The 26,533-nt window shown below is 39.6% G+C and overlaps 1 protein-coding gene across 2 annotated transcripts; it reads right to left on the bottom strand.

Moving 5' to 3' along the window:
• Window positions 1-314: 314 nt before the first annotated feature.
• mroh1 (maestro heat-like repeat family member 1) lies at window positions 315-25,629 on the bottom strand. Of its 2 annotated transcripts, XM_062398790.1 has the most exons (45): window positions 25,549-25,629; window positions 24,596-24,707; window positions 24,326-24,471; window positions 22,484-22,615; window positions 22,227-22,389; window positions 21,693-21,791; window positions 21,322-21,473; window positions 20,706-20,846; window positions 20,443-20,535; window positions 18,430-18,508; window positions 18,008-18,121; window positions 17,714-17,787; window positions 17,478-17,600; window positions 16,332-16,439; window positions 15,747-15,891; window positions 15,547-15,587; window positions 14,935-15,076; window positions 14,671-14,723; window positions 14,336-14,443; window positions 13,578-13,697; window positions 13,357-13,479; window positions 13,074-13,220; window positions 12,637-12,663; window positions 10,377-10,499; window positions 10,170-10,249; window positions 9,736-9,877; window positions 9,397-9,492; window positions 8,971-9,075; window positions 8,122-8,257; window positions 7,742-7,854; window positions 7,356-7,508; window positions 7,081-7,137; window positions 6,775-6,872; window positions 6,446-6,611; window positions 5,921-6,090; window positions 5,658-5,795; window positions 5,088-5,202; window positions 4,727-4,873; window positions 4,543-4,609; window positions 4,158-4,279; window positions 3,800-3,949; window positions 3,096-3,230; window positions 2,674-2,776; window positions 2,419-2,484; window positions 315-2,327 (listed from the first exon to the last, which is right to left on the bottom strand). In XM_062398790.1, the coding sequence occupies exons 2-45, from the start codon at window positions 24,615-24,617 to the stop codon at window positions 2,251-2,253; spliced, it is 4,911 nt and encodes a 1,636-aa protein (XP_062254774.1). In that variant the 5' UTR covers window positions 24,618-24,707; window positions 25,549-25,629; the 3' UTR covers window positions 315-2,250. The 2 variants fall into 2 exon arrangements, with proteins under 2 accessions (XP_062254774.1, XP_062254775.1); XM_062398791.1 differs by lacking the exon at window positions 12,637-12,663.
• Window positions 25,630-26,533: the final 904 nt, after the last annotated feature.

The raw sequence follows: 26,533 nt of genomic DNA, 5'->3' as shown, positions 1-26,533 counted from the left end.
CGCCTTTCCCTTCCAAACATGGAGAACCTGTGGTCGCCTTCAGTTCTCATAATAACTTGTCTAGGCTACTGTAAAAAAAAACACACACAAAAAAAAAACATGGCTGCCACCATGAGGGGACCTGCTCCCAATGTAAATATAAAATAATAAAAAGAGAAAGATAACTATTTTACAATTTAGGTGATCGCACACTTATATATATAAAAATTAATAATAATTGTATTTTCTATATCTGCCAAAAGATCCCTTTCACGTGAATCACTGGACCTATAATACAGCCACAAAAAGACACAAAAGAATCAAACATCATGATCTACGTTTGAATGAATCTGTTTATTCCTTAATTTTTAATATATTGATTTTCATCATCCTCATCATCCTCTCTTCTGGTTGTGTAACATATGAAAGTCGACGTGCACACACTTTCACTCAGACACACACAGATATGAATCGTTTTAAGTTGCCGTACCTCTTTGTATCACACATCCTGACGAATGACAATAACAAGATTCAACATGTAGAAAAAAACAAGGTGACATGTAAAATCATATCAGTGGTATAAAGTTTATAACAGCTGAGCGAACACTGCTCATTCCTGTTCGCCATTCACCAGAGACCAAGACATAGTGTTAGAAGGTGCTAGAAGCCACAAGCCCCTGTCTCTAAGCCGTGAAATACAGATGGAGGAGCAGACTATTTACTGGTTAAATAAGAGTTGACCAGCTTCTGATTTCCCACAAAGACCTTATAATGCGATAAGCAGTACAGATAATGGATGGCTAGACGATGGACGAGACTTATCACATTAGGTGAAACATCTGTATTCCTCCCTCACAACAGACAACCAAAAAATGTATTCCTGGACATAGCTTTTCTCAGTTATTCACGAGCAAAGAAAAAATGATGTGAATGTGACTTGTGAAGGAATTCAGCTGAGGTTTGTTTTTGTGTCAGTTCTAAAAAAAGGGACCACGTGGCAAAAGCTTAAAAGTGCAACGGAAACATTCAAGCTGTACCAACACATAATCAAACAAAAAGGTTACAAATACCAAAAGTGTATTGCTTTCACCTGATTCTCTGCTTGGTACTTTGTATCCCACTCTTGTAATATGGAATCAAACATGTGGATCATCCTTATATAATACAACATATCTACATGTCATCATAGAGGCCTGCTAATTGGACAAACTCACTCATTTGATGGGAGAAATTAAGCTTAGACAACCATAAGTGCATTCAAACAGTGAGAGAGAAAATCATCAACAACATCTTTAGAGTGCTCTATTACAATATACAACATCAACAGACATTTGGCACAGACTGTTGTCATGGCTACACAGGCTTGTTTCACCGTGTAACACTGGTAACTCTGACTGGCTGGTTCAAGAGATCATGTCAACGTAATGTGGGAAGACAAATGTTTAATGTTGAATCCAAATGACTAACTCTGTACCGTTATTTAGCTGACACAAATATAGAAAGCAGTTCTTGTGCATTTTGATTCAGCTGTTTTTTTTTTTTATTATAAATATTTTTACTAATCTTGACTGATCAATAGGGATCTTTATTGGAGATAAAGCTAAGAGCAAACTTAAGGATACCAGGTTGATCAGACAGAGGGTAACTCAAACTAAAACTAACATTCATGACCACAAATATGACTACACGCACACACACACACACGCACAGAGTACCAGCCAGAGTCATGTGAGATATTTCTTAAAATATTCCTCATCTCATTTGCACTTAATATCTGAGGAAACTACAGACTTATTCTAAAATAATGTTTAACTCTAGTCGAAGCTTGTTTTTAAACTTTGCATTAGAAACTTCATGTAAAGTCTATTTCATGAATGCAACACAGTATGTGTCTGGTATTGTCACACTGACTGAACACCAGATGCTATGGACAACGTCCACCTGTCATGAGCAACAGTCTTTGGTCACTAAAGTATAGTTCAGTATAGTATAGCATAGTTCATTTCAAGCTAAATAACCAGTATGTGCATGTGTGTGCGTAATATAATGCTTGTGTTTATAACTTGTATGATTTTGTAACATTGGTAAATGTGACAGTTTTACCGCCTTGTTTTGAAAGAACATAACAGGAATTTGGTAAATTTTACATCTTTATAAAATGACAGCACAGTGTAGGATCTGCATGTTTAAGTAAAAACAGCAGAGAATCATGTATTTTATGTAGAGCGAAGATATACGCCCTGACTAAAGGAAACATTTATTTTGTGTGTCTCACAGGAAGTGTCCCATGGCCTCAGCAGCCTTCGCTCTCACCACTGGATCTGGATCTTGGAGCAACATGACTAAACCTGTTAGTGAAAGATTTAAAGATTAAAATCATTAAAACCAGTCGACAGTAACAGATTCAGAAGTAGAAAATGAAGGCGGACACTGCTTCACCTTTAGTGATGGTTCCCATGTTGAGGTGGGAGAAATGCTCCTCTGGAAGATTCCCCAGAAGGAAACCTGAGCACACACACACACAGATTCACACCTTATTATCAGGTCACATCAAACATGTCAAGAGTTTTTCTCTGTGTTCTGTATTTTAGCGTGGCCTGTTTGTTGTATGATGCAGCAGTCGTAAAATAATATTTAACATGAAATGTCTTAATGTATTTGATTATTTATGAAACAGTAGTGTTGGAGTCATACCTATAAACATGGCAGCTCCCGCTCTGACCTCAGACCAGTTGCTCTTGAAGAACTGGATGACTGAGATGTGGTAGAAGTTCAACATGCCTGCAAAGTCCTCGATCTACAAACCACAACACATGAAGCATTAGACCACTACAAGAAAAGTATCAGAATCTGATTTTACTGAAAATAGTTGCAGATTAATCAAAAGTCCTGTTTGTATTATGTCATGCTTACACAGTTTGACTGATGTATGTATGACAGCTGTCTACATACTGTATATAATATAATAACTTAAAGCTCAAATACTGTCTCACAATAAACACTTCTATATAGACCACATAGACTACAGCTGTTACCCTGCTGCTTCCACTCACTATCTGTGAATGTCAAACTCTTAGCAATACATTTACAAATTAGTTTCTGACTCTGTGTCTCACCAGGTACTTGGTGAGGTCATTAATGAATTCTCCATAGTGCAGGCTCTTGTCATCGTGGAGGTGGTTCTGAAACATGGTAGTGATCTTCTCTGATCCCACCACAGGAGCGCACACACGCATCGCATACTTGCACGCCTGAACCAAAAAAAAAACATAATTGTAAGATATCATGGACTGTAGTAGTACATCTTCACACAATGTGTTTATGTGTGTGACTTTGTCAGGGGTGTGGGTTGCTTATACAAAGTCAACATAATGCCATAATACTAAATGTCAGGATGTCATGATTGTTGTATTAAATTTAATGGCAACCAACATTTTAAACTAGTTTTAGAACCTTTTACACAACAGACATCAAATGTGGATAAGGGTCATTAAATAAATCACAGATTATTTTTTTAGACATATTGACCAACTATAACCACTAGGAATATAGTTGATCCTTTAAGTTAACATCTTAAATTATCCATGTCATGTGCTACATTTAATTCAGATAAAATACACATTTTATTTTAATTAATTGATTTAAAAAAATAATAAAATTAAATCAAAAATACATAATTTAATACCTTTAAAAGTTTACTCTAGACAATGAAGAAATATCTTTAATTGATTTGTAAATAATGATATTTCGGCCTGACAGTTACAGCCCCTTGCCAGTAGGAGGTGCTGCTGCATCCTTGGTGTGAATGCATACTTCCTACCTTGACCACCTGTGAGTTGGGGTCAACCAGGTGCAACAGCAGGCTGACAAGAACATTGTGGATCTGGTCTTTGAACACTTGCTCTCCTGAGCCAAACTTGGACAGGTTCCCCATGAGGAGGATGGAAGCACAGCGGATCTCATCGTTCTCCTGGATGAGAACAAAATGCTGTCAGTGTGTCTGAGTGCAGCATTCAGAGGTCAAATCAACTCAGACAATAAATACTGACTTTTTGTACTATAAGTCTAAAAATCAGCACTGTATATAACAGATGCACCTAAAATCGAATGGTCAAAAGGATTCTGAGAATGTCTGTATTACATTGTATCTGCATCGAAAAGAAACGAGAATAACTTACACTTTCTAAAAATGGTTTAATCTTCATGAAGATGTAAACCACCAGTAATTGGACGTTCTTCTTGTCCAGGTGGAACAGAACCTTGGACAGACCCGACATGGCCTCAAGAGTAATCAGTTTACCTGCAGCAAGACCAGAGGCCAGATATTAAACAAGAGATACATTTCAATCAATAACAACCAATCCAATATGAGAGGCTCAACATGTGGTATAATTAACACGATGGATGTGGTGACGAAAAGTGAAACTACAAACCAGCAGAGTGCACATTTTATGAAACTTCTTCAACCACTTCAGGAGTTAGTGCAATAAATCAGGTGAACCACACAACTCATGACTGTAACTTGACTTCTTACAGAGGAGGGTATGGCTGTTGCTGACTCACCTGGATCATCTTTCTCTTCCATGCCTGAACTCATGGCTGCCAGCAGCTCCTTAGCATATTTATTCACCTGGTGGAGGAGGGAGGCAAAGGAAGAACATTGTGAGTGACCTAACAGCAGTAAACATGTGTGTAATTTGTAGCACAGAAAAAAAAAGGTGCTCTAGTGTGTATGGGTGTGTTGTACTTTTTCAGGGGATCCCACTGCGATATTGCCCAGCCCTCGTACAGCCAACATGCGGACGGTGCAGCAGGAATCCGATATCCTCTCCATCATGTTGTTCATTAAAACGTCGATTAACATCAGCTCCGTCACCACGTGATGGTTTAACAGCTGGACTCGGGGAAACAACGGAGAAACAGAAATCACATCACGTCATTCATATTTCGGACCATGTTTTGGCTTTTTTCGTACTCAACATAACCTAGTACAAATAAACAAATCATTGTTAGAGGTTGAGAGATTTAATCATCATTTGACTCAGATTAAAGAGACATCGGGCCACCTCCTCACACAGAACAATAACAGATAAATCATGATTCGTCACCTCAGAGAAGAAAGCAGTGACGGTGATTCTTTGGCATTCATAGATGTTGTTTAGGGAGGGACACAGACACTCCACAATGGAGGGCAACCTGGGACCAGCATGTTTAGCCATCGCCCTACAGACGAGACAAGACATACTCAGAATTACACTCGACAGTATATATTGATTGGAGATATTATTCAGGATACATGTATTAATTGATATGCGCCTGAAAATAAAGGATAATAATTCTATCATCATAAATCTCAAAATATGGACGATGTTTAGGTTCCATTGCCCTGTGTGACGCCATAGCCAGAAGCACTCACACAGAGGCAAGTAAAGAACAGGAATATGTGCAGCATAGAGGTGTCTAGCAATGTTATGCTGCCTGCCAGCCGAAGTTATAAAAACTTTACAGATGTTTTAAAATGCGAGCAGCATGGGCAGGATCTCTCCTGGTGCTGCCGATGGTCGGACCAGAAAAAAGTGAAGTGACGGTTCAAACCAATAGGTTAGTACGAAGCACCCCTGGTATCAGACAAAATGTGACTAAATGCATTCCGCTAATTGATGTGAGTAGGTTTCTACCTTGCTAGTAGTGTAATTCCAGTAACATGTGTATTTTGCTCCCTCATTGCGTCCCAGGCGTTATCATCATCCAGTCTTTTCATGACATCATCTAACTGGGCTCGTGCTAATAAGATTCTCAGGGCATCAGCTGCGACGCTGAAACAAAAACAAATCAAAACACAAAAGATTAAACCAAACAATCAGACCCCCACATCCAGGATCAGACCTTTTCAAAACTCTGTTTTTGAGTTACGTATAACAAGGTTAACAAAGATGCCCACCCTGCTACATGGAAAGAGGCTACGTTCTTAACATTGTTGTCCTTTGGTGCCGAGACTCCGACACTTGCTCCAAGTCTAACAACGAGACAGGCGAAGAGCTGAGGAAACTGACTGACGGCCGGCTCCTGACTCTGGCCATTCAGTAGGAGCTCTTTGAGACCACACGTCATCTAGAAACAGAACAAACATGCACATGTAAACACAAGCATCATTCCATTCAGTCATCTGTGTTTGGTAATGAAACATCAAGTGCACGAAACCAGATGGAATGTTTATTGCATTCTTTAAACAATTTCATGTTTTTGTGAAACTTAAGAATTCAGTTAAAAACCCTAACCCACAACATCATCTAATCAAAGCACAGGAAACCTAACACAGACCAGACTTCAACTTGTATGGGCTCATCTTGCGATACTCTTTGTTAACTGTTTGAAATACTTCTTTCTATCAAAGGGGATGTACTTATCTGCATAAAAACAATCATATTTGAGTATAAATATAGTCAGTGACATATTTGATACTTACAGCTAGCGGCTGGTTTGTGGCCACTTTTGTCATCCCTCCTCTTATCATGGACCCCTTCTTGTCTACATATGGTGCCATGATGAGAAACTTCTCCATCACCATCTCTATTATCTGATTGGCTACAATGGGATCTGCACCCAGTGCCATCCACATCTCGCTGGTCCAGCTGGTAAGAAAAAAGAAAATACACAATTATTAAATACAATCTTCCAAAAAACTTTTGGTTCTAAGAGACGTTAGAAATGATTTGACCTCTAAAAACATGAGCTGACAGTTGAAGGACTTGGAGGTTTGGAGGTTCACTTGATGTATAAATGCAAATTATATACCTGTCAAATGGAAGTGGCTGGTTAACTAGTGTATTAATAACTGTCTGTAGATGTTGAGAAGCCAGGATTAGCACGGTCTGTCCAACAGCCACTCGCACCTAAACACACAGACAACAATTAAACAATACTTGAGTTGTAGGTTAACCGTTGAAAAAAATAAAAGCTCACGAAAGTGGAAAGAGTCTGTGTGATTATAAAAAAACGAAACTATAATAATAATACATGTTTAGAGGTCATCAGAACAGTTGTAACACGGCAAAGGAATAATAAATACTGATAATAAATAATGCTCATGTTTTTTTCAACCTGCTCGTCTGTGACGCTCTGCAGACGAACATGAAGAACCTCCAGCATCTCCGGTACCTATAACACACACAAAAACAAAAGCACACACACACCAAACAAAAAAGACAAAGACAAATAAACAGTTAGTGAGCTAATCAAGTACAGATGTGTTTACTTTATTTGCCTTTGGAGTATGCAGAAAGCTGCATGAGAAGTATGACTTTGTGTGTGTGTGTTGTGTGTGTGTGTGTGTGTGTGTGTGTGTGTGTGTGTGTGTCCGGGTGTATATGAGTTACCAGGTCTTGCAGTCCACCCCCTCTGTTCTTCAGCAGTGTGTTGAGGATGACAGACGAAGCTCTGCAACAGTTTGTCTGACTGTCGACCAGCCCCTCAAACAACATGAACACCAATGTTGTCAGCTGCTGCTGAGGCAGACGCTTACTCATCACCTGAACCACACACACAGGAAAAGATGCAGTTACACATTGCTGTGCAGTACATGTTGTGAGCTTGCCTGATATATGGACACAAACATTGTTGATTCCGGGTTAAGTAGAGTAAAACATAACAACAGAAAACTGTAGAAACGGTTCAAGTGAATGGATCACTTAACAATAAACTAAAGCAACAGGGATTTTACAAACATAAATCTAAGAGTGCAATGGAGGGGTTCACATTGTACCTTAGTGAGGTCAGAGCAGGTCTTGTAGAGAACTGAGTGGTCAGGGTTTTCTAGTTTGTCTCTTAAGGGCAACAAACTGTCCACGGCTTCATCCTTATAATCCAGAGAGAAACCTAGACAAAAGAATTATCTCAAAACAACAAAGTGCATAAAACTAATCCTGAAATATCTAAGTTTAGGTTAGGACTATAATGGCCTGGTGACATGTAAAACATTTGTAATAGTAAAAATTAATATAATGTTGATGTAAATTATGCTTTGTTAGTCAAAGTTTAAGTTAGGACATGTCATATAACATATCATATAATACCCAAACAAACCTTAGTTTAACATCTAAAATCTCAACCCAAAATCATTAAGTCACTCAAACGTTGACATACCTTCATATCGTAGCTGTATATAGAGCAGTGTGTATATGCATTCAATAGCAGCAGTGCGTACAGCAGGGTGAGGGTCCGAACAACGTGGAGACAGTCGGCCCAGCAAAGCGCCGAGGTTGTGGAAGGATACCATGTTCTGAACAAAGAAACAGAAGATAGAAAACCCACCAAATGTCAGTGTTTTCATAAAGTGAATGTCTGTTCTGGTTTGTAAAAATCAACATTGACACACACACCCACACACACTCAATTTTATCATTATCCAAAGGTAAATCTTCTGATCTGTGTGCTGTGCAGACAAGAGAAGCCATGACTTGACTAAGTGTGAAGCAATGTAGATGTCTCACTGGCCACGGTAGGTTGTTGTTTGCATCAGTGCATTTAAAATATGTTTAAAACCACATAATGTTGCACATGTTTGTGATGTGATCATTATATTTTGTTACATTTGGTGCAAACCGTGTTGATAACTTGCAGCAGCTCCAGAGTGGTGGGAGAGGAGCAGGGAAAATGGGCAAATCTCAAAAAGTTTGAAATTGTAAAATCTAAATTCAGAAATCAACAATTCAATGTTGTGTTTATTAGGCTAATTTTGGTGACGGTACAGGTCAAAAAACATATGATATGTAAATATATAACATTTATGGCACAATTTCAGTTATTTTATTATTTATCAATGTTAATTGACGTACTACTTTTATTTTAGTTTGAACTGATTTGAGATATATGTATAGTTAAAAGGGTTGCTAGAAGTTGTGATTGATGAACGAGTGAATAGAGAGGACACGTGAAGGTCTGGTCGTATGTGTAACTTCAAATATTTTCAATTCAAGTGAGTAGTGTGTGTACCTTGACAGTCAGGTTCTCCAGGTAGTACGACATGATGTGAGCAGTAGCTGTGACAGCTCTCTCTCTCTCGTGGTCCTGTCCGGAGCTCAACCATGATTCAATGTGCTGCACAGGACAATAACACATCATATCTCAGACAACACAGAGGGACTCTTTAACACACAGCCAGGAAACTTCATGAAGCCAACTTAGTTTGTTTTTTAGAAACAAGTCAAGGAGACTGGAGAGAGGAGACAAAGGGGGAGAAGTGGAAGATTCAGTTGATGCAGATTGGGCAACTTTATTTCCGTTTTCCTTGCCTGGAAACTTAATACCATAACCACCTTTAACTGTTTGCTTATTTGATAAATAAAATGATCTCAGTGTGAGAAATTAGCATGAAGCTGAAGAAGGGAAAATAAATTTGTCTGTAACACGATGTCTCACCTTGAAGACATTCTGCAGGCCATCAGGTGTGGGGTCTTTGGCCAAAACACTCTTCAGCAGCTCCTGCAGTGCAGCCAATGTGTCTCTGTGTAATGCCTGTGCAGATTTACCAGGACATGTTAGACTGATAACACAATAATGTCTGGAAATAGTCACCCACAGTGTTTGAAGGTGGAATGTGAGTAGTGACTGCTAGACTCCAGAACTACCAGATATTGATTTTTATTATTTGTGTAGAAATCCTGCTGATCTGCAAATGATAGTTAGCACATTTTTGTGGCAGCATCAGTGTTGTAGTATTGCATGTGTGTGCACAAACATCTCTTTTGCTTTCTTCACCTTTCTTTTCTTGGGTTCCAGAACCTCCTCTTCTTTAATCTTCTCTGGAGTTTGTGTCTCAGGTGGCAGAGAAAACACACTGTTCACACAAATCTTCAATAGGTCGAAGCTTTCATTCTCACTCAGTGCAGGATCCAGAGGTCTGAATAATTGAAGGTCAAAGATAAAACTGTAGATTGAGTGATGTGAATGATGTGTGAAAAACAAATGTGGTCTGCTGTATGTCTTAAAGTTGCATTTCTGTGGTTGAGATTAAGTTCAATCAGTGGAAATTATGATGCAATTATGAAGTACCCCTGATATCAGAGGGATGTTAACTTCAATAGCAAACTCACAGAATTGTCTGGTTGATCAAAACCACCTTAGCTCATAAGTCTTTATAGTTTTCAGACTAGAGAGAGAGAGTCCAGTTGTTTTACTGAAGTGAAGGATACATTAGATTGGAACATGTGGTCATCACAAGGTGGCGCACTGGAGTCCGCAATGAGTCAGCCGGCTCTGCTTTAATAAAATCCTGACCAGAGTTTACATGGACATCAGAGGGAAAGATCAGAAACTAATTAAAATCTATATTAATAAAAATAATTTCTGCTGCAACTTCCCAGTTATCAACTGTTAGAGTGACCGATTTTCATACTGACCATCATAACGCCAATGAGCTCCTGTTTACGAGAGAAGACGTAGCCTTGTTTCTTCACACACACGCTGATGGCTTTGGCTATGAGGCCAACACTCTGAATCAGACTTAGTTTCATCGTCAGGTCCTAGATTAGAGCAGCACACACACACACACACACACACACACACACACAGAAGACACAGAGAAAAAAAGAAACAAGAAGAAATAAAACAGGAAAAATTGTATTACATACACAGATAAAAAGATATGGGTTGAGAGGAAAAGTAGGCTAAACGTGAATAAAATTGGATAATTGCATTTTCCAATTTATCAGGAATGCAAACAGCTAGGCGCACGGCAGCTCCTTTCACCAGATGCAACTGTATAAATAGCTTAGCAACAGCAAAAGAAATCCAGAATCAATGTAGAAATGATTCAGTCCACTCAGTCAATCAAATCAATCCAATTGTGATATTGCAGATTGATCCACCATGCCTACGGATAGCAAAAGTTAGAAATCAGAGTTGTGTGATTACAGATTGGTTCAACAGCAAGCCATCAGCAGGCTCTGACAGAAGAGCATTAGGCCTGCAGGCCCAAAGTTAGGAGTTTGCATTTAAAGAACAATCCACCAGAAAGACAGAATGACTAGAACTGAGATTGCAAATCATATGGAGAGACAGATGATCAGGAAATAAAGCTGCATGTGAGATGGGTATTTAAAAAGACATTAAAAAAAGTGTATATATTCAATTTGGTTTGCGCTGGTTTGATGACAGCTAGAGGAAATTAAAAAGCAAGCTTCTGTGGAATCGGAGCTTAAAAACCCATAGTCCTTTAAATGCAAGATTGTAAATGCAATCTAGTAGGCATGTCACTGGTTTTACATTAGTAGGTTATAGTGATAAACCACCTCAAATCCAGGTCAGAGTATCAATCTGATTAAAGACATTTCGACTTTTTAGTGGAAATTTACCACAAGTGAAATAAATTGGAACAGACTCAAGTGAAGCTGATCTGCCAATGTTCTCCGATACTATGGAAATTAAAAACAAAAGAAAAACAGCCACCAATCTTACTCTGGATGAAGCTTTGATACTCAAAAGATTGTTGGAGGTGTATCACCTAAAGCCAGGGTTGGTAATCCTGGAAACCCTCACCGATCGACCCTCCTGTCAAAGCTACGCACCCAAAGCACATATATGTGCACTGTCTGACACCTGGTCAATGCCGACTTTGCCATGAATCCATCAGTAACTTCTGGCTGTCATGTCTACTTCAATGGTCTATGCCTCCCCGGCTGAAGTCTCTGATCATGATCTGTGACGGCCATCGATCGTGCCGATTTCAGTCCTGCAAGGGCTGCTGACTAATTTGTCATGACAGCGAGTTGAGAGAGCATCAAACATTTGATGATGACATCAAACATAGTGCACCAGGGGGAAAAAACTGAAAACTATACCCAAAAATGTTGGTGTTAAAGGGGTATAAATAAAAGTGTAAATGACTGACCCTACCTTTAAAAGCTAGTTCCCAACTAAAGAATATCTTCACAGAAGCTTTTTTACTTAACATACTTTTTCCAGATTTATATAAAGGTCATTGTAACCTTCACCTTTGACAACTTGAACATAATCACTTCATCTTCGAGACCAAGTGAAAACGGATCAAAAGTTGTAGAAATTCCCTCAAGCAGTTTTGAGATATCACATTCAAGAGGCCGGAAAAACAGAAACCTACTTTGTGAGGCCACAGGTAACGTGACCGTGACCTTTGGCTACCAAAATCAATTTTGTTAGTCTTTGATTCCACATGAATGTCTGTGCCAAATGTCTAAGGATTCCTTGATGGCGTTCCAGAGATATAACCACAACAAGGCATACGATGTATTTGGTGAGGTCACAGCGACCTTGAACACCATAATCGAATCAGCTCATCCTTGAATCCACGTTCATATTTGTACCAAATTTGAGAAAAGTCCCTCAAGGCATTCCTAAAAAATAGCATTCACGGGAATGTGACGTACTTAATGCCATAATTAACTGCATAATGCCACTGGCTGTCGCTGGCACTGGCGCGGAGGCATAACAAGTAGTTATAGTTATATTGTATCAAGCTCCTCTTTCTGGAGTAGAAGACTTTCAGTAAAGATTTTAGTGATAGTAGCACCACAAGCGTGCGGAACGGATTTTAAATAAGCGTAAAGAAAAGCAAGTTGAAGTTAGAAAAGAGCAAAGGTCTGAGACCGGAGATAGACAGCCCGTGTTTTCCTGTGATGATACCTTGGTCTCTACTTTTATCCCCAGAACCTGTACGAAACAGAGGTGATAGAGTCATGAGCTCACATAGAAACACAGCCGTTACCTGGTATTTAGGGTCTTACATCTAATTTGCTGCTGACTCAACCAGAAACGTTTTGTGTGATCGTTACACTCTTACTTCTTCCAAGTATCTGTTAAAGTATCAAGTGCGATTTATTGTGATGGGGGATTAAAAAGGTCGAGACAAATCACAATGTTTGCAATGCTATATGTTAATTAATTCAGTACATATAAATCAATACAGAAAGTAACCCTAAAATATAAAAACTCAAACTACATTACTATTGAAGCCGAATTATTATCATCATTGTATGCAAATTCTCTCCTTAAAAACAACATGCCCTCCAAGAACAGTCTCCTTTACGATCCCTGCCTTGTTGCTTTAGAGCAAACATTACCTTTGTATTGAAGTGTTTGCTGATGCAACGCAGGATGTCTTGATCTATGCGGTTAAGTATTTTTTCTGGAGGTGCATTCAGAGCCACATGACCATAACACAGGATTAATGTGCTTTTCACCTTCTCCACCTCAACATCATTACGGTCCTGAGGAAAAGGAAGGGAAGGAGAGATGAAAAAAGGCAATTTAAACTATTTCAACAATGTTAGGACAAACAGATGTGAAAAACAAAGTGATGCAACAAAACTGTCATTTAGGATAAACTGTGAAACTTCAACATACTTTGAGTAGGTTGAAAATGCTTGGTGACTTCTTGAAGGCATCTGATTTGCCAAACTCCTCCAGCTTAGCCAGAGTTCCCTCTAGGTGGCTGTTAGCACACAGACCGACGCCCATCGCAACTCCCTGATAGAAAAAATAAGTTGGACATTGTCTACATATTAAAACCCCAAACATTCATCGATTAAACTATGGCTCTGGTTAATTCAACGTCACAAATGTACCTCTCTTTCCACAGCGTCATTGTGCCGTGCTGTGAGGAGGACTTCCTGCAGTTGTTTTTTCACCAGCTCCTTGTTGAAACACTGTTGGAGAGTCACTCCTATGCACTGATACAGGAAACTCTACAGTAGACAGTAAAAAGACAGAGACAACAAAGTGTTGTTTGATAAGTATAAAAAATGTTGCTTATGAATGTTTGAGTTATCGGGTTACATTATTCTGTTAAATCTAAAGCAAAAAACAATATAAAAAAAAAAAAGCATTCTATATTCTATTCTCCATATTCCATATTCTGCATTCAAACACTCATTATTCTATATTACAAATTCTAAAGTGCATATTCTACATTCTTTTCTTCATATTCTACATTCTTATATTCTATTTTCTATATTCTATATTCTATTCTTCATATTCAACACTCCATATTTTATATTCTGTGTTCTATATTCTAGATTCTACATTCTCTATTCTGTATTCCATATTTAATAATTCTATATTCTATACTGTGTATTCTGAGAAATGTAGAGAAACCTGAGGCAGTTGAGTCAGAAGAAGGTCATTTTTAAAAAGGTCATGAGCTCCATGGGATGAAGAGCCAATGTTCAACTTCTTGAGTTTTTCTAGAATTAAGAGCTCAGCAACTTCACAAAGCAGTAATCTAATATCACGGGACAGACGTTTGTGACTGAACTGAAGCAGTAGCTTGTAACCAGCTCGCTCTTGATTTGTGAGTGAAATGAGGCGGTTGTAAAGCACTTACCTTCTCCTCCAGGGCGTTGTTATACGTGGAGATATAGCGCGTAGTCTCTGCTGCCAACTGACACACCCACTTGTCATCGTCAATAGTAACCAGGGTTTTAGAGAGGAACTGGACATAATGTCAGATAAAGACAGATTTAAATATTTACATATCACAAAAGACAAACACATGAAAAGAGGTCACTGCTTACAGCAATTAATCTGTTCAGTTGAATTCGGATAAAAAACTAAAATATCAATTTTCTCCAAGGTTTTGGAATCCTGCAATGATGATGATGCAAAACAGTGACACATTATCATGTAAATTAGATAATGTTCCAATAGACAAAATCTCACCTTCAGCAGCTGCTCATTCCACTGCCTCTTATCCAGGCTCTGTGCTGTTGTTTCTGAAAATGACAGTACACAGATTCAGATTTTTCTACTATAGAGGAAAAGGGAAATGCTGCACATAAAAAAGGCATAAGGACAAAATAAAGCTTTTTCTTCTCTGCTGCCAATGCAGAAAAGACACTACACGTTGTGACAGGGGCATCACTTTGTACATTGATGTTAAGACACACTGAATTTATAGACAGCATTATTTCCATATCTCCATACCCTCGAGTGCACTCAGCAGAGGAGGGATCTCTTTATCCCAGAGAATCTCTGTATTGGGGTGAATGTTGACACTGAGGATTTGAAGGAGGGCGAGTGATGGAGCTCCGTGACCTCTGCTACTAAGCGGGAATGCTGCATTCACCTAAAGCCACCATCAGAAACCAGGACACCACAAGCATGAAGATAACCAGACTATCATTAGGCATGATGAAGAGGACTATGTGCTCTTTATTTTCATATCTCACTTTAAATAAGCTAGTTCTATTGGCAACTGGCACAATATAACTTCAAATTATTTCATAAGAATATGAAGCTCAAAATATGAATATATGTTCACAAGAAATTATCTGAGATTTGCTCTGACAGTAAAGTTGACTTGATAACTAATATGGATTACTGGGGACTGTACATAATTCTTCTACAGCATGGATTGTAATAAATCAACTACAATTAAGAACAATCTATTATCCTAGCCTCTGACTGCATTGGGTGTTTAACGAGCCATTATTTTAAATTCTAGGAACATCAGTATACAAACATTAGCTTCTGTGTTGGGCTCAATATAAGTCATCAGACCCCACTGAAGTGTATAATACAGTTTGCTTTACTTACCAGCAGTCTGATCATTAGTGTTTGAGGAGAGGGCAGATTGACTGGAGGAGAGAAATAAAACACAAATATTTTAAAAAGATCATTCAACAGAACAGTTTTGTTTGTTCAAATTAATTTGTAATACTGCATTTTCTATGATGGACAATAAAACACACAACATTTAATGATTATTTACTAACATCAGTAAATATGCTTCCTACCTTCCTGTGTAAAATCAATGTTAAAGCTTGGCTCCTGGTTAGTTTTCTTCTTGTTGCCCAGCACTATCAGACTCTTACACAGAGGGGTGGTGGCATTGCTGTATTGTGAAGGGGTTAGATAGAACAGCAGCTTGGGCCACAGCACCTACAAACCAAATTCATGTGTTAAGCATCGAAGCAATATTCATCTATTTTACCTGTAAAGTGGACAGCTTTTGGTCAATTAAAGAAAGGAATGAAAGAAAGAAATGTTACCCCAATAAATTCAACGTGAAGATAAAGATTCATGAACAAGCAAGTGCACAAATTAAAAATTTGCAACTAACATTACCGCCCTGTTGTTGTACGCCTCTGCCAACCAGAGCATTTTGAGTTTAAGGTTTATTTACAAATGAGGTCTCTCTGAAATTTGACCACTAGAGTCTGAATAGTTATTCTTTGCGTAGAGGCCAAAACAAGTTTTGCTATGTCACTGTGACCTTGACATTCGATCACCAAAATGATTTTGGCAACATAGATGATTTAGTCACAAACAAGATAGACGGATGGAGAGGTGAGGATATCTCGACGATATAGTGTACATACATCAGCTAGTCGACCAACCGTGGTGGTCAGGAGATGAAGGGTGTTGTCACACATCATCCTCAAGGACTCATTCGTCACTTCCTCTGGATCTGTTGGCTTCTCGCCTCGCTGGATAAACAAAGACGTGTGCACAGATCAGAATACATATTTGACTTTCCATATCTTCAGCAGTCCCTCTGTAGGGAAAAATATTGGATCTGAACAAAGAAGTTTGAACCAATTTTATCTTGAAATGTTTTTGTACTGTATGCAGAAACATTTGTTGTTACTGTTTACAGACAGTGATTCTTTCATTTACTTATGTGCTTTATTGGAAATATTTAAAGGGCCCATATTTGACACTTTTCTGGGATTAAATTTGTGGTATTAGTACCCCTAAAATGATATGTCAGTGGTTTAAAGTAAAAAAAAATGCTGCAATGTATATTTCCATGTCCTTTCTTTTGCCTTTCGCTGGAGCTGCAGACAGAACAGGCTTTTTTCCCCTTCCTTGACTGACTGCACTTTGAGTTACACGCGACCAGGCTTATCACCGGTCTCATTCTGGCGCATTCACTCTGGTAAAAACATCTTAACAGTCGGTTACAACAGGATGTTTCTGAATGGTAGGTTACACTGTCCTCATGTTTGTTTAAGCTCTAGCAGGACAGTCGGCCAATGGGAGTACCGTCCAGAGTTACAGTACAGAATGGAGTTTCATTGCTCAGCAACAAGTCTGCTTGTTGTCGCGGTCGGCGTGGAGGGGTGGTGGTGGAGGTGATGGGGAGCGGGGATGGTGGGTTCGGAGGCTGGACTGGTAACGGCTGAGTGGGGCTGAGAGACGATCGCGATCCCGAATGACATCATACGGTGGACGAAGTACGAAAAGAGACGTTTCAATAACATTTTTCTTAGAATGGACTGATTGAAAAAGTCTGTGGAGTGACTGTTTTCATACTTGCAGGGTCCCTGCTGACCCCTTCAAGTCAGTACGGATATTAACACAATATTGGGCCCTTTAAACAGACTATGAAACAACATTTACTTTTACTGTTGCCTTCCTAAGCAATCACATAAGCCACTCGCATACATAGGTAAATGAAAACTTATTAACAACTTCAACCCAAATCAAGGAGAAATCTTAAGAATGAATCAGACAGAAGTCACCTGGTACGTGTCAGGTAAGGCGCAGTGTTGAACTATGAACCGAACCAATAACTCTCCTCCCTCTAACTCTAGATAACCATGATGGGCCATCGCACTGATCACCTGGACCACACGCTTCTTCACCTGAGAATCACAGAAACAGAATCAGAGTGTGAGCAGCAACAATTTCACAATGATCTGAACCATAAAAAATACAAATTACATAAATATTCTGTGTGTGTGTACATGTGTGTCACCTTGTTGCTGTGGTCGGCCATTGGATGTCTGATACTGGCCAGAATAAGCAACTTCTTACTCTCCATTGTAGAAGCTGCAAAACAAAAATAACACTTAAGTCCAGACATGTGACCGGATAATGGAAGATAAGTCAAGAAGAATAATCTAGTCTGCTTGAGTGTTCTCAAATTTAAAAGATTTCCCAGGAATGAATGGCTATTTCACTGTAACTTTTTTTCTGATGCCAAATAAACCACTGGAGTGTGTAAAGCAAAAAATAATAAGGGCTGAGGAGTGTGTGCAGCTTTTCTCACTGGTGGAGTTAATGAGGTGGCGGAGGACAGCCAGGGAGCCCATCCTGCTCCGCTCATTACTGTTCTCCAACTTCTGAAGAACAAACATCACCATTCGGTCTGGGAAGGAGTTAGCTGGAGGAAGAGGAGAAGAACAAAAAAAGAGATTGTGAGAGAAAAGAGAGAAGGAGCGAGAAGTGGACCAAATGTCACAGTTAACATGATTATGTTGTGGCGTCTGACACACTAATGGATGATCTCATTACTGTTCTTGTGACCCCACAGAACTAAAACAGATAGAAAGGGCTGCTGCTTGTGAACAACATTCCGCTGCTACCATACATTTACGCCGGTCACCACAAACTGTCACATATTAGTGTCTAATCAATTATCACAGTTAAAAATAGCAGACGGATACAAACACAACTGAGGAGCTTCATTACCCAGCAAACTGAAGGAGCGCAGGACCTCGTTGTGGTTCTTGACAGTCGGAGGGTTATTGTAATCAGTGGGGGCAGATACCTGAGGAACAGACGGAAACTGTTAAACACTGTTAAACACTGTCAGACATGCACTGAACTCCAGATAATCTCCTGAAATCCTCCAGAGGAGCTGGATGTGAAAACACAAATTCCCTGAACATGTTCCTCCTAACCCCAGAGTTAAAACTCTAGACAGCCCGCGTAAAAACTTGCGATGTTAACGTGAGCGAGATGATGTGTTAACTACTTTTCTAAATGACAACAGAAGAACAAAAATATCTCAGGATGAAAAGTGGCAGAAAGTTGGACTGTGGGCAGAAAATCCGACAGTGGTCTCTGGTTCGAATCCACGGAGTGACAACAAAAACAACATACCTGGTCGGACAACACCTGGACAACACCTGGATCTGTTTCACACTGTCAAAGTGCCTACCCCACCCCACTGTCTAAGTGCCCCTGAGCAAGGCACCTTACTGCCATAACACCTGCTCCCCGGGGCGCTGTGCATGGCTGCCCACTGCTCTGTGTGTCCTCCTGTGTACACCAGATGGGTCATAGCAGAAAACAAATTTCCCCCCTTGCATTTCGTATGTGTGTGCATGTGTGTGGGACAATAAATGTATCTTATCTTATCTTATACATGTAAAGGACACCGATGAAGATATCAAGAAAGCTTTTGGTGAAAAGGGGCCAACACTGGAGTCGACATTATCTCCACACTAGAATTCATATGTCACTCCCTGCTTCATGCATGCAGCATGCCATCCCCTCGCCTGAATGAATTTCTGTGTTGTTGTGAATGTGTCAAATCCGAGAATCTCGTGCTACGCTGTTCATACTGTATGTGAAATGCACATTTTGGAGAAAGTCCAGACCCAATCATGCAGACATTCTCAGGAGTTCATGTCTGAAAACGGCTTATGAGTTCCGGTGGGCGCTTAGCATCAGGTCACACATGAGAAGTTTAAGTAAAACCACAGTCATTGGGTGTTTGAAATGAAACTAAAAATAAGAACTGAGATTATCTGAAGGAGAACCTTTTTATAAACCACCATTTTAAATCCAACAAGCAACTTAGAATTCTAAGCACTGTATTTGGACCTAATGAACTTCAGCTACAAACATTTACAAGTGAAATGGTATGTAGCCACCATCCTGACACACAAAGATCTCTGGAAGTGTCATTGGGGTAAAATGTTGCAACAGTAAAAGATAGAGTGTCAGCTGACTCACAGGGTTATGAAAACATTTGGTTACAGTGGCCCTGTGACTCAACGTCGACTTCAATATGGTGAGCTGTTCTGTCACTAAACAGGAAGACTGTGACTCAAGGACTGAATTGCAGGTTGCATAAGGGGAAGCCAGTCATGCGATAGAAAGTGCTGCAAAGACTGTTGGGAACCAGCAACTGACAGTCAACAGAGTGCTTCTGGTTTGGTTAAGGTCTGTTGCTTGGCACGCCCAGTGCTTTTTTTCTTTATCAAGTTCTGACTTGTTAACATTCCCAAAAGTAAGAACAAAAACATCTCTTCCTCTTTAAACAATATCTGTCACATTGATTTACTGCATTGACAAAAACACTATGTATTCCTATATATGCATGAATGTAGTAGCTCTGTGGGATGAAAGCATGTTTTGACTATGGGTGACCGGACCCATTGCAATTTATCTATTGACATTGGACAGAAATCATCCTTAGTGTATTTAAAATATATATATATTTTATTTAAATATGTTTTTAGTCGGTTTGACATATTCAACATATTATTTTATGTGTAACTTTATTTTAATTCAGTTATATTTTATGAACTGATTATCATTCTTTGTTTGGAATGATATTCTTTAAGTCTGATCTTTTTCTTTCTGTAAAGCACATTGGAATTTTTCATACATTTTTATATTTTATGTATTATTTAAGTTTTCTGCCTAGTTCCATCAGCTGGTTTACGTAAGATAAACTTTAGTAATGCCTACCTGTTGATGCAGAGCAAAGAGTAGACTGTCGAGTTGTGTCTCCAGCACTCTGCTGCCCATGTTGACAGAGGCATCAAGCACTTGGCTTAGACTCTGAGGGAGAAGAAGAAAAAAATACCCATCCTCTGAACATGAATGGAGTGATTTTGCAGACATTTGACTGGAAATGTAGCTCAACTAAGGCACGTTATATCATAGCTCAAACTACACAAGATTTATATCACAGAATCCAAACTAAATAATCCAGCTAACTGAATACAAACCTTGCTGATGATGTAGTGCTCATTGTTTTTCTTGTACAAGGACAGGATGGCAGGAATGAGTTTGGGGAGTTGCTCCTCCAGTTTATCGCTGGCCATCAGATGGCACATAGAGCCCACTGCCTCTGCCACAGTCAGCCTCAACTAGCACACAGGCACACAGGCACACACACACACACACACAATTTGACCATTATCCAAAGGTTATATTAACTTTTCAGGCGGCAGAATGGACATAAACAAAGAATAGTGATTACTATGCTTTTAAGTCTCCATAGAATATATACTCACACAGGCACTGGTCGAAACATGGTGCTAGTGCTTGATCATTTAAAACGGCAACAGTAAATGAAGCACAACCCCCTTAAAATATTTTCATTGTAATTCACAAATTTTTAGTGTGACTTTTAAATATAATGTTTTGGTGTGAATCATACAAAAATATGCCCTCTGAACTGCCATCATCATCTTTGTATCCAAAGGTCGAAAGATAAAGCTTAAGCTGGGCTAAATTTGCATCATGATTTCAATAATGCCTGAACACATGAATCAATTGCAAATGTTCATGTTTATACTGTGTTGTTTACTTTATATCAAAAAATGTTCTGTGTGACCTCACCTTAGACTCCCTGCTTTGTAACCAATTATTGAAGAGGATTTCAAAAGCAGCATAGATTTCACTGGAGAATGTGTCTTTCCTGACTGTGGGATCTGGAGCCTTGTCCAGGTTGGCCAGGTATTCCAAGATACTGTCGCTGAAATGACACAAGGCTAGATGAAGAAAAAGAAAGAAAGAGAGATGGGAAATGAGGGAAAGTAGAAACAAACTGGTTGACACAGCTATTGGAAAGGTTAGATAATTGTTTGTTTTGAAACCTTAAGGTTTTTGGAGCCGAGTACCTGGGAGTAATTTGTTTATGCTTTTTGGAGAGGGGTTGATAAACTTCATCAATTAACACAATTTAAATAAGTAGGTCAGGTGGTTCTTACCAGAGGAGAAGACCCACTTCATGTTGTCCTGTTTGGCCATGCTCAGCATGGGCAGCATGGTGCCCAGTATTGCATTCAGGAAGGGTACCATGCCATAAACTAGGGACGATGGAGGAGAGCACACAATTAATACAGCAAATTATTACTAAGCATTCCTTACTATGTTTTATATCAGAGCAAATGTGCTACTTTGACACCCAGAAAAATAATGAATCAAAAAAACAAATGATCACAGTATCGGTAAGTTAGGCTTTATATATGAAAAACTGAGCATTTAAAAGAGTATACATCTGCTCAGAGGCATAGGTCTGCTCAGAGGCTGTGAACTTGTGTAATTGCTACTAGAACAAGTGCTGTTGCTCCATAGTTGAGGTGAATTTTTTTTTTTTAAACGGTAGATACAAACTGCATTTTTTTAGACGGGTTTAACGGGTTCATGTCTTTCGTAGATAACCTGTGTTGTGAGCCCACGTAAGTGTGAGTGTGTGCGTTGGCGAGTGCATGTGTGCGTGTCCTTTGTGAACATTTTCTTACCATTGGAATCAGAGAGGTTAGCTAATGTTTGGACCACAAAGAAGTGAGGTAGGACCCCAGGCTGGAATTTGTTTAATATCTCCTCCATGATGTCATTGATGTGCTTGTTACCCACAGCAACCAAAATATTACTTGCCGCTTGCTGCCAGTCAGGGATTACTTCCTGAGGAGAGTAAGGAATATCAGTGTTCATCTGTTCTCTGGGAGAATGAATAAATAAATAAATAAATAAATAGATAAAACGTCAACATATTTACCTTTGATCGTGTCATCTCATCTGAGGCCAGAGAGATAATGTTTTTTATCCTGAGGGAGCTGATCTCCTCTATCCTGCAGCTGGCTATCAGTTCAATAGTCTGAAGAATCACAACCCTGTGGCCCACGACCAGCTATATGAGAAGAGGAAGGAGACACAAAAAAAAATGAAGAGATAAAAAAACTAACTGACTAAACTGCATATCTTAAATAAAAATCCTAAAATATATTGTAAATTTCCCTTAAACTTTTGGGCTTTTACACAGTCATATAGAGGGCACAATACAACTCTGTAAATTTAACACCATCACAGTAAAAAAGGGGATCTAATGTGCCACATGACTGGTGTGTTCTAAGCTATTTCCTCAATTTAATGATGCCATCATCTGATAATCGCATGTCCAGGGGCTGTGACAGGATGATAAGATGATGCAGTATCATAAATATAAACACCAGAAAAGTTACCCATCAGTGGGAAAAAAGAGGAAGTGTGTTAAATGTAAAACCTCAACTAGAATTACCAGCCTGCAGCTGTATGCCTCTCTTCACCAACCAGTGCAGGTTCAGTCTAAATACATCTTTAACTCATTCATATGAGGCCACAGTGACCTTTGAACATGAATCCCCCAATTCGAATCAGTAAATCTGTGAGTCTAAGTGAACATTTGTGCCAATTTAATTGTTGTGTCAAGTCAAAGAGACCTTGACCTTTTAGCACCAAATTCGAATCAGTTCATCTTTGAGACCCAGTGAATGTTTGTGGCAGATGGTTGTTCTTGATGCATCGCATTCACAAGAACATAAGGTCACTGTGACCTTAACCTTTGACCAACAAAATCTAATCAGTTACATCTGTGAGTCCAACAAAAAGTTTGTACTAAATTTGAACAAATTCCCTCAAGGCGTTCCTGAGATTATTGTGCTCCCAAAAATGGCAACTGACAGATGGATGGATGGAAAACCCCAACAAAGAATGCCTCCAACTACTGGCTTTCACCAACACAGAGGCATAAAACAATCAAAATAAATCTGAATTAAGATGAAATATCCACTTACATTAGTGATTTTGTTATTTATTCTATTCAATGTAGGGACAATTTTGGGATTTTAGATACTGCATATAGAGACGTCCATTTTGGATCGCAAGACTAGAAGGGTACAATGGTTTTACAAAACTGTATAACATATGTATTTAATCACCAGAGCTGAATCATTTACACATACAACTATTTACTGCAAAGTTTTTTATATATGTGAAACCGCTCACAGGGAAGTCTTGACTTACAGGCTGCTACTGTCTGTAAAAGGCTGACACAACTAAGGGCTCTAGAATGCCTTGTAATTGTGAGTAACTTTACCAGATTAGTAGTAGAATATTGTTAGCTGGGGTCATTGCAGTATAACTCTTTCATAAAGCCACGGACATGTCCATCAAGTACAGCTTTTCAAGGTTTGCTCACCAAATCTTTAGGGGACCTAAAAAAAAAACTATGTTTTCCCCTCATCAGGAACGAAATGCAAGGGAGGACTTTCCCTGCAGCTTCCACTCGGACTGTCTTAAGTTTGATCACATGGTGCAGCCACGGTAAATGATCACTGCATGTTACTGTGACTGTGCTTGGTTTGAAACAATATAATTGCGTGTGGAAATACAGTCATGCTTATCTGACTTTCTGACAAGGGCTTGAAAAGCTATTTGCATTACTCTTATTAAGGCGAGGCAATAATACTGATAACAGCAACAACACCAGCTTAACTTGATGTGTTTTAACAGAGAGCTTGGATGTGTGGATGACCCACTGGTATCGTGTTTAACATACTGGAGGTGCATTCTGGGGTTTTACCTTTGGATGTTTCAGGAGGTAGTCCTGACACATGTCTAACACTCGGTCTGGCTGCTGTTTTCCCAGCGTTAACATAGACTTTCTGACCTGCTCCTGGACCTCTGGGTCTTTATCATTGGCTGCATCTAGTAGGGCAAGGGTCACTTCTAGAGGGGAAACAAAACAGAACAAACATATCTGAAGAGCAAGCTAAAAAAGTAGAGAGAAAGTGAGTCAAGACAAAAATAGAGGCAGACATAAAAATAAAGAGAAGAGAAGCAAAGATCTCACGTTCCACATCTGTCCCATCCATGGTGGGCAGCAGGAGGGTTGGCTCCCTGGAGCCTGTGGCTGAGAATGGAGCTTTCCTGCTGCGGATCAGATGGGCAGGGGCTACCTGGGGCTAATGATGATAAAGTATGATACTTAAATAAAGCGATCCACAGACTGCAATGTTCTTATTTTCACTTAACACCGGATGTAGGCATTTGGACAAAGTAGGAGAGTTAGAGAATACTTCTTTGTACTTGAAGAAAAGCAGGACACTATTTCTCATCTCAAACCAGGAGCAGAAAGATGCTACACAGGAGCATACGTATAAGTATAAGTATGCACCTGGAACAACTGATTAGCTGGTACCGTTAAAATACAGGTGATTTCTGAGGATAAACTAGACGAGCACAGTTTAATGTCTCCTCTGATTCACCTGACTGATACACAGACAGGCAGCAGACAGACAGACATGAGAGGGGGGTCTCATTACAGCTGACCTCTGTGACAGCTTCACTAAACAAGACCTTATGACACAGATGGTCTTCAATAGAAAGGTCTGGCAGTGACTTCAGATCAACTGAGATTTCTGTCAGAAAAACAATCTGTCACCAGCTTTTGACACTGAAGCCACTTCTTCATCACAGGGCTGACAAGCAGCTGACTCTTCTGTACTGTTGGATATTAATGAGGCTAAACACGATGACATTGAACATAAACACAACCCCTCCGCCTCCTGTCGGTTTGTGGCTTCACCTTTAACCTGCTGCTCGGGTGCTGGTGATGCTCCTGACGGAGCTAACCTGACACAACAGTTAGATTAGCATGCTAAGCTAGCCTCTGCTGCTAAGGAAGAGCACCGCTAGCGTCCTCACGTCTCACACTGACATGCTAATAGACATGCTATTAAAGCTAGCTTACAGACTCCCCGTTAAGACAACAAGCCCCGGGGACGAGGCTGCTTCTTCTCTCACCTTTTACAGCGGGATCCCTGTCAGCGGCTCAGTCAGAGCTGGAGCCGTGTGTGTGTGTGTGTGTGTGTTGGGCTGCTGCAGGTGTAAACACGCCTGGTCATGTGCTTGTAGTCAGCAGGAACGTATCAGGCAGGGGGCGGGGCTGAGGGAGCTGCACAGCACTGATACTGTGACACACCAACAAATCAACATGTCTGCGTGTGAGTCACAGCTGTATTTAGGTTTCAATCTGCGATGAAACAAGTCCGATCCCTTCATTAACCAGGATTTAAAACACTAACCATAACAGGCAAAGTTTTGCTTTAAACATATTAATATATAGGAGTAACATATAGGCCCGCTTAAAGTATTTAATGAGTAATTATTCAAGCGTTCCCAAAGCAGGAGCCACTAACAACAATCAACCGGGGATTTGAGATCATACAAGTCATCAATGTCATCATTGCCCAGCTTCGCATCTTGAACTAGTCAGAGTCTTGTCTTAAATCCCTGTTTTGGCTCGTTGTTTTCTTTACCTGATGTTGCCAAATATAGCGTTTAAACAGGAAAAGACCAACTGAAGCCAGTGTAGCCTACTCAGACATGGAAACAAAAAGGAGTTAAGCATCAGTTATTTCTTGAGGAAATTCATTGGTCTCAGACCAACTTTGTTCCAGGAATGACCTGCTTAGTATTCCAACATTTCAGCCATGTGGTGTATATTAGAACAGATCCTTACTACACTGTCAGCTAGTCTTACTGAAGAGCACACCTTGCATCTTCTATACACCAGCAGCTGCAGTACCAAGACCATCCTCCCTATGAGAGATAATGGTTCACAGGATATTCTGGTGTCAGGACAGCGTCCGTGACACCAGAATAAAGAGAAAAAGGTACGGCAGGAAAAAAAAGGAGAGTTATGGTCTTGTCTATCTAGAACAAGATGTTCAGTGAAGTGTAATTTGCCATCAATCTATGGTTACAATAAATGTAATTATAAGCGCAA

Source organism: Platichthys flesus, chromosome 11, assembly GCF_949316205.1.
Source record: "Platichthys flesus chromosome 11, fPlaFle2.1, whole genome shotgun sequence".
NCBI classification, from domain to species: domain Eukaryota; kingdom Metazoa; phylum Chordata; class Actinopteri; order Pleuronectiformes; family Pleuronectidae; genus Platichthys; species Platichthys flesus.
The sequence above is the reverse complement of the archived record's forward strand: the minus strand, read 5'-3'. Positions and strand labels throughout refer to the sequence as shown.

Coding starts and splice junctions, on each gene's coding strand:
- mroh1 (XM_062398790.1), bottom strand. CDS start 24,617: ATGGATGGGACAGATGTGGAAC. Junction 5,796..5,920: donor GCCTCTTTCCATGTAGCAGG/GTGGGCATCTTT, acceptor TTTTTGTTTCAG/CGTCGCAGCTGATGCCCTGA. Junction 2,328..2,418: donor CATGGGAACCATCACTAAAG/GTGAAGCAGTGT, acceptor TTTCACTAACAG/GTTTAGTCATGTTGCTCCAA.